This window comes from Penaeus chinensis, chromosome 5 (genome assembly GCF_019202785.1).
Source record: "Penaeus chinensis breed Huanghai No. 1 chromosome 5, ASM1920278v2, whole genome shotgun sequence".
Lineage (NCBI taxonomy): Eukaryota > Metazoa > Arthropoda > Malacostraca > Decapoda > Penaeidae > Penaeus > Penaeus chinensis.
In genome coordinates, this window is record NC_061823.1 from 21,300,543 (window position 1) to 21,308,742 (window position 8,200).

Here is an 8,200-nt window from a genome sequence, read left to right on the forward strand (position 1 = left end):
CAGCTGTGTGACCTGACCCCACTTTCACTCTGAGTGATTGACACGTCAAATGAATGTGAGAACCGCTGGCATTTCCTGTATATTGTTTTCAAGACTTACATTATAGGATAACGTGAACCCCCGTCAATTGAAGTCTGTATGCGCAGCTTGACATGTTACCTCGGCAGAATTTTTTCCCCGAGAAGATTCGCTCGCGAATTGTTTCACGTCACTATTCATTAGTGCGTCATTCTGTCGCATATCATTAAATGTTAAATTCAATGTAGTATTTGAAATCATTTTGTATTACTTCTATAGCTAGTTTATTGCATTTGTGTAAAATGAACGTTAATTTCCGTGTTTGGCACCCATGTCCGGTCTGTGTGAGGTCACATTCACTCTCATTCTTCTCTGCGTTACGACAATTGGTTCAAGTAATTCCTTGTGGATGCCGTTGTCATTTCCCTTATTTACCCTCCTGTCTATCAGAGACGGTTAGCAGTTCAAGCTAGGTCTATGCGGACCGCTGTTACCGTCTCTCTCTCCTATTTTTTCCTTAACTTTGAGAAAGTAAAATACACAAAAAAAAAAGACGAAAATAACGAAAATTCAACCATAAAAAATGCAAATTATATAAATAATCGGCTAGTGGCGCTTAACATCCCCTCTTCTCTGTTGTCTTTCTTTTCTCTTACTATCTTGGCCCTTATGTGTATAATCTTGTTCACGATATCTGTCATAGTACCGAAGGAGGCCCTGCTGCAGAAACGGTCACCTTCGGGCGCTGTGGAAAACGTCACCGGGAGATCGCCAGATACCGAGAAAGACTAGGATAATTACGCCCGTCGATCCAGTGAAGGACCATGAACTCGCCAGAGCAGGTACCAGTCGTCCCATAATGCTGTGAACTTGCCTGGACGCCGCAGATCCACTCAACCTCCAGGAGCTCGAAGGACCTGGATGATATCTGCGGGAACGTGCATTGGGCGAGTAAGCCGCCGAGTTAGGCCTGGTCGAGGACTATGAGGACGATTCCGAAGTCAAGGAGGACCTGTGCGAGACCTTCGAGGACGTGTGGATGTCGAGGACGAACGGATTTACCAGGGACCAAGATGAAGACGACGACAGGGACGAGCAGCCACGAAGATGCACCAGGGACAGCACACGCAAGAACGAAGTGTTTACAAGTCAAGAACCAGCCAGGTTGGGCCACCCTTGAGGCAATAACCTTGCAGAAATAAAAGGCTAGGCTGGACGTATTTATGTCAAAGACCTACTTGACTTAAACACTTAAACAGGTAACACATTAGGAAAGAAAAACATTAAAATTCACGAAACAGAAAGGTGGCATAACACGTCCCACCGCTGCTCACCAAAATATTCCTGTAGTGGGTAATTGTGGCTCCGTAGCCAATATTAATCTGTTTGCAATGGGTTCATTATCAAGTTGATTCCCAAGGAGTGGTAGCGTAAGTGCTTATTATAGTATGTAGCATCTAAAAAACTGGTTTATATTTAATATTTAAAATAAAGAATCACGTCCAGCTCCTGTGCACAATTGAAATAGCCAGGAAAACAGAACTTAGCTTGTATTTTTCCCGTGTCATGTGATGCCCAGACGTGCCGAGTTTTCCACCTTCCGCTTAGCAAGAAAATCACCCAGGAGGAGAGCAAAACGCCGTTGTTTCGAGGAGAATAAATCTATTTCCCGCTCAACGCGGCTTATATTTATAAAGTTCGTGACGTCACAACCCACGCCAAACATCATTCGCAAAATAGAAAGTTTGTACAAAAATAATTAAATCAGACACTAAAATTATAAATAAAATGAGCTTCATAACAAGATAAGACATAAAAAAATACACACTTAAGGTGAAGTTGACAGAAAAAAGTACAATGGATAAAATATGATGTTAAAACAGATTCCTCTTAATATGAGAATAAGCTTCCGCAGACAAAAGTAAAGTGACAAAAATACGATACAAAAAAAGATGATTTAAAATTATACAAGTAACCGTGAAGCTCACAGAAGAAGCAAAAAATAATTTGTGTAAAGGAATCGCAGATGAGAGGACGGGGTCAAAGGGCAAACTCAAGCAGAAGTGACATATAGGAACCAAAGTAAAGTGGAACAATAAAACAGAAATGAGTGAACGTATGTACATATAGACAGAGAGGACGATTGCAGCAAGCGTTGGCCGGGCTGCGAGATGCCAGGGCCCGCGAGAGCACGGGAGGCTGGCGGTGAGATGAGGAAGAGATGGCAGGCTGTGGGAGGCCACCTTACAGTATCAAACGGCCCAGGTGTCACGGTGCTTGTTTATACTTGGAGCTGCTCCGATTAACCTCGGGGGCATGTGAATATCGTGGCGCCTGGCGTCAGCAAATCCGTTTAAGTACATAAAAAGACTGAAAACAAGAAATGAATGTAAATAAAATGAATAAAACCACCAACAACATACCACGCTATGCGAATTAGCGTACTCAAAGGTTTTGCTACTCACGAGGCGAGGGTCACAGTGTCCACTCGAACAAGTGGTATGGCCAAGTGACCGATTACATGGTAGAGTAAGACCAGGGGAGGCACACCTACGCGCATGCGCATTACACTAAGCGGATACGAGGAAACTTACTTTTAAACAAAAATAATAAACCTGTAAATATACATCTTCACTCTGTATAAATATTTAGCAATATTTACAAGTATTCTAAAATCGGGTTGATAAGGTCCATACTATAAACCCGATATAGCAGTTAACAAATTAATTTATACAAAATGGTAAATATGTTATATAATCCCTTTACACAGAACCTTATGTTACGGAAGGGTTGGTATTTGGGGTTCAAATTGGTCTCGTTCTGATTCATTATGTATCGAATAGTTGTTCCGGATTTCCTATGGAGGGTTCACTGTGACATGATGATCATATTCCCGTAAAGGATGGAATATGCCTTGCAATGTGCAGACAAACCACAGGCGTTCTATGGCACAAAAAAATCTGCGACGAGAAAAAGTTTTTTTTTCTGGAGGCACCAACCCGCGAGATAAGTATGGCGTCAACGACACCACACCTCCCTCCGGTTCCCTTTCGCTCGATTTTTTGAAAAGATAAGCTTGTTTGATATAAATGAACGCCAAAACATTTTCTGGAAGCAGATATGTTGAAACCCTCGAAGAGGTTTTCTTACCAACAGTTAGGGATATGGTGTTTCCTGAAACAGATCCCTTCTATTTTCTTCAGGACAACAGCCCCATCCATACCAGCCGTGTTGTCAAAAATTGGTCTCGTGAACATCCCGACATCGCACATGTCACATCCACCCAGATCTCCGGATTTCAACCCAGTTGAAAAAATGCGTGTGTGTATATATGTATGTATATATATGTGTGTGTGTGTGTGTGTGTGTGTGTGTGTGTGTGTGTGTGTGTGTGTGTCTGTGTGTGTGTGTGTGAGATATGTAGTGTACGTATGTACAGTACGTCAAACGCATATGAATACTTTTCAACTTAGGCTTTCAGTAATGCGTAAAAAAAGATAATGAAAAAAAGAAAGATAATACAAAAAAAAAAAAAAAAAACGAAGAAAAATACAAAATGCATTTGATCTCATTATCAATAACATTTAATTTCTCTGGTTTCGATTTCCATCGGCGTTGTCAAACTTTTTCCCATTAATCTCCTGGCTTCTGTCTCCATATCGCCGGACCCTGATGTCGCTACTCACGTAAAATTCATTCACGGTATCGACCTTGATGCCAGGCGGCCTTTGTACCAAAGGCATCAGAGGGTTTTCGACGGCTCGTAGCTCCTTTCGTGCTTCCGCCACGGGAGGGGGGTGGGAAGGGAGGGACGGCGATGCATGCTTTCCGAAGTCCTGTCTCTGAAGCGCCTCCCGGGCGAGAAGGTCGTCGACGGATTCGTAAGTGTGGTCGTCTAGGGTCCCACGTCGTTGTATGCTGCGTGCTGCGGTCTCTTGAGGCCTGTCAGGTAATGCTGGTTGTGTGTGACCTAAAAGAATGGAAAAACGAACCTAAAACATAAATTTAAAGGCTGAATTATTCATATAATTATATGTGCATATATGTATACATATATTTATATACATATGTATATATATATTCATATATATGTACATACATACATATATATGTACACACACACACACACACACACACACACACACACACACACACACACACACACACACACACACACACACACACACACACACACACACACACACACACACACACACACACACACACATATATACACACACACACACACATATATACACACACATACATACACACACAAATATATATATATATGCATATATATATATATATATATATATATATATATACGCATATATATGCATATATATATATATATATACGCATATATATGCATATATATATATATATATATATATATATATATGTGTGTGTGTGTGTGTGTGTGTGTGTGTGTGTGTGTGTGTGTGTGTGTGTGTGTGTGTGTGTATTTCTTCAATCTATATAATTATATATACACATACACCAATATATCTATATCTATATAAATATATATATACGTATATATATGCATATATATGTGTATATATATATTTATTTATTCAATATATATATAATTATATATACACACACCAATATATCTATATCTATATAAATATATATATATATATACCTATATACCTATATATATGCAATATATATATATATATACATAAACACACACAAATATATATATGTATATATATACATACACATATACATATATATATATATATATATATATATATATATATATATATATATAAACACACACACACACACACAGGACAGCTCTATAGTGCTTGTGTCAAAAGTGTCATGTTTTATGACTGTCAAACTTCTCTTCCTGATGACATAAGTAGGCTTGCAAGAACAGAGATGCAAATGGTTAGATGGCTGTGTGGTGAAACCCTTCATTAAAGGAAATCTGAGGTACTAAGAGATTGGCTTGGCATTGGATTTCCAGTACCATGCACCAAATGCATCTCAGGGGTTTTTCTTTGGCCTCTCAGGGGGCCAGAGAATACCTCGCAACAAGTAATTCAAGGGGATTTGCGTGAATGGGGAGAGAAAAAGATCTAGCGGAAGACCATAATGCTTGGTAAAGAGCCATTAAGAAACCCCGTCCAACCCTTGTTAGCTTTGAAAATAGACGTTAAACGATGATGATGATGACACACACACACACATATATGTGTGTGTGTGTGCGTGAGTGTGTGTGTCTGTGTGTATATATACACATACATATACTTATATATGTATAATATATATGTATATATATATTATATACATATGTATATATATATATGTATGTATATATATTGATGAAAATATAGCTTCTATGATATTTATTTAGCTAGCGAAAGAATAAAAACATTTCACAATAATTATGGGAGATCTTAATGCTAGAATAGGTAAAAAGACAGGAGTAGCGGAGACTCACAGAATACGCACTAGGAATGAGAGGGGACAAGTGCTAGTCGATTTTGCGGGGGATCGATCATTCAATATCATGAATACACTCTTCGAAAAAAGACTAGAGTAGAAGTGGACATGAAAGCCGCCATCTAACATCAAAACCGAAATTGACTTCATAATTTCAAATAGGCACGATATAACATAATATGTGGAAGTTATTAATAAAGCAAATGTTTGCAGCGACCATAGAGTTGCCAAAGGCCAAATTAAATTACACCTCAGAAGGGAAAGGAACAAACTCATACGAAAACCGCAGCCAAATTTAGCTAACTTGAAGACCAAAGCGACAAAATTTAGCATTGACATCCAAAACAGATATTCACTTCTCAGTGACGAAGATCTCAACATTGACCAAATCAACAAACAGCTCAGTGACATAATAGAGGAAGCTGCACTTGAAGTAGGCGGTAAGAACGACAAGCAAATCTCTCCGTAGAAACTAAACAATAGGGTTTTTGCATCACACAGGGGCATGATAGAATTAGCTAAACTAACAAAGACTATAAATAAAAAGAAGAGAGATGTACGGAAATTCAATACTCAAATAATAAATTAAGCAATAATCTCAGGTACCAGCTAAAAGGGAATAGGGAGAAATCAAATGTATGCAATAAAGAAACCAGACGGAGAAGTGAAATCCTAAGAGTAGTGGAAGACTTTTGCAGGGATCTATATAACTCAAATGGACAGCCACAGATAGAAGCGAACGTGGTAACTGGAGACGTACCTAACATTACAACAGGAGAATTAAAGAGAGCGCTTAAAGGCATGAAGAGAGGGAGCACACCGGGTGAAGACAGAATTAGTATAAACCTTATAATAGATGCAGTAAAAATTGCAACAGTGAAACTAGCTAATCCTTTTAACAAATGCCTTCTCAACGGGAAAATTCCGAAACCCTGGAAAAATGCAACAATTATTTTGATACATAAAAAGGGGGATAGAAAGGATATACAAATGTAATACTCAAATAATAAATAAAACAGTGATCTCAGGTACCAGCATGAAAATAGATAAAAGGAGACTCGGAATAGGGAAAAATCAAAAGCATGCAATGACAAAGAAACCAGACAGAGAGGTGACATATAGTAAGAATGAAATCATAAGAGCTGTGGAAGACTTTTACAAGGATCTATACAACTCAAATGAGACGTACCTAACTTCACAACAGAAGAAATAAAAACTTTAAAGGCAAAACGGAAAATGCCAGGTGAAGACGGAATTAATATAAACCTTATGAATGCAGGAGAAATTGCAACAGTGAAACTAGCCAATATTTTTAACAAATGCCTCCTCAACCAAAAGAATTCGAAACCCTGGAAAAAACGCAACAATCTTGATACGCAGAAAAGGGGATAGAAAGGATCTAAACAACTACCAACCCATAAGCCTCCTTTCAGTTACTTATAACTGTTCATTAAAATTATCACAACTCGCATCTCTAACAGTCTGAAGTTTACCCAGCCTAGAGAACAGGCAGGCTTCCGCAGTGGATTCTCAGCATAAGATCACATCCACATTGCTCACCCAAATAAGAGAAAACATAAACGAATAAAGGAAACCCCTTGTGTATGGCATTTGACTCTGTACAAATACCAGCGGTACTAGAAGCTATTCAAAGACAGAGAGTAGAGGAGGTATATTGTAATATTTTGGAAGATATATACGAAAATGGGACAGCAACCATGAAAATCCACATGGAAATTGATAAAATACCAATTAGAAATGGTGTCAGACAGGGCGACACCATCTCACTAAGACTGTTTACAGCTTGCCTTGAGGAAACAGTCAAGAAGCTAGAATGGAACGGAAAGGGTATCAAAATAGGAGTCGAATACCTAAACAATCTAAGATTTGCGGATGATATTGTTTTCTTGAGTAAATCTGCAAATTAAATGCAGCAACTAATAAGCGATCTGAATAAAGTGGACAAGTATATATACCAGACAAACACATCTAGCGATGAGGAAATTAAGCGCCACATCAGTCTAGGCTGGAGCGCCTTCGGCAGACACAGTAGCATACTAAGAGTCTCCTTGCCCTTATATTTAAAAAGAAAAGTCTTTCATCAATGCGTTCTCCAATTATGACCTATGAATCAGAAACATGGACTACAACCAAATTACTGCAGAGGAATACTGAGTGTCCAGAGAGGGATGAAGAGGTTGATGCTGGGAATTAGCCTAAGAGATAGGATAAGGGCTACGTGGATCAGGGAACAGACAAAAGTGGAAGATATACTTGTGAGCATCAAAAAGAAAAAAATGGCAATGGGAAGGTCGATAGGACGATAGATGGGACAAATAAAGTAACAGACTGGGCTACAGATAACATAGAGAAACCAAGGGCCAGACCAATAACAAGATGGCGAGACGAAATAACGAAATTTAGGGGACAAGACTGAAAAAAAAAAAAAAAAAATGCAAGACAGACATGTGTATATAAACGAGTGTTTTGTGTCAAAAGGTACTTTTTGTTCCTGCAGCTTCATCACGCATGGCAGTTACATTGGACTAACCTTCCTTCATAGCTTTGCAGCGACGATACAAGAAGACAGCGATGCCGATAACGAGGACAGCGAGTGCGGCGAGGGCAAGCAGGAGGGGAACATACGACCTGCCCACAGCTTGATAAGTGTGTGGTCACACGACGGAAGGAAAACAAGAAGAATTTCAAAGCATGCCTT

The 8,200-nt window shown here is 39.0% G+C and overlaps 1 protein-coding gene across 2 annotated transcripts in view; it reads right to left on the reverse strand.

The window, feature by feature from the left end:
* Window positions 1–3,410: 3,410 nt before the first annotated feature.
* Window positions 3,411–8,200, reverse strand: part of LOC125025809 — a 43,883-nt gene continuing 39,093 nt past the window's right edge. For both annotated transcript variants that reach the window (XM_047614054.1, XM_047614053.1), the window contains exons 7-8: window positions 8,033–8,140; window positions 3,411–3,988 (exon numbers count right to left, since the gene is read on the reverse strand). In XM_047614054.1, coding sequence (XP_047470010.1) covers window positions 3,603–3,988; window positions 8,033–8,140 — 494 coding nt within the window. In that variant the 3' untranslated portion in view covers window positions 3,411–3,602. The remainder of the gene's footprint in view (window positions 3,989–8,032; window positions 8,141–8,200) is intronic.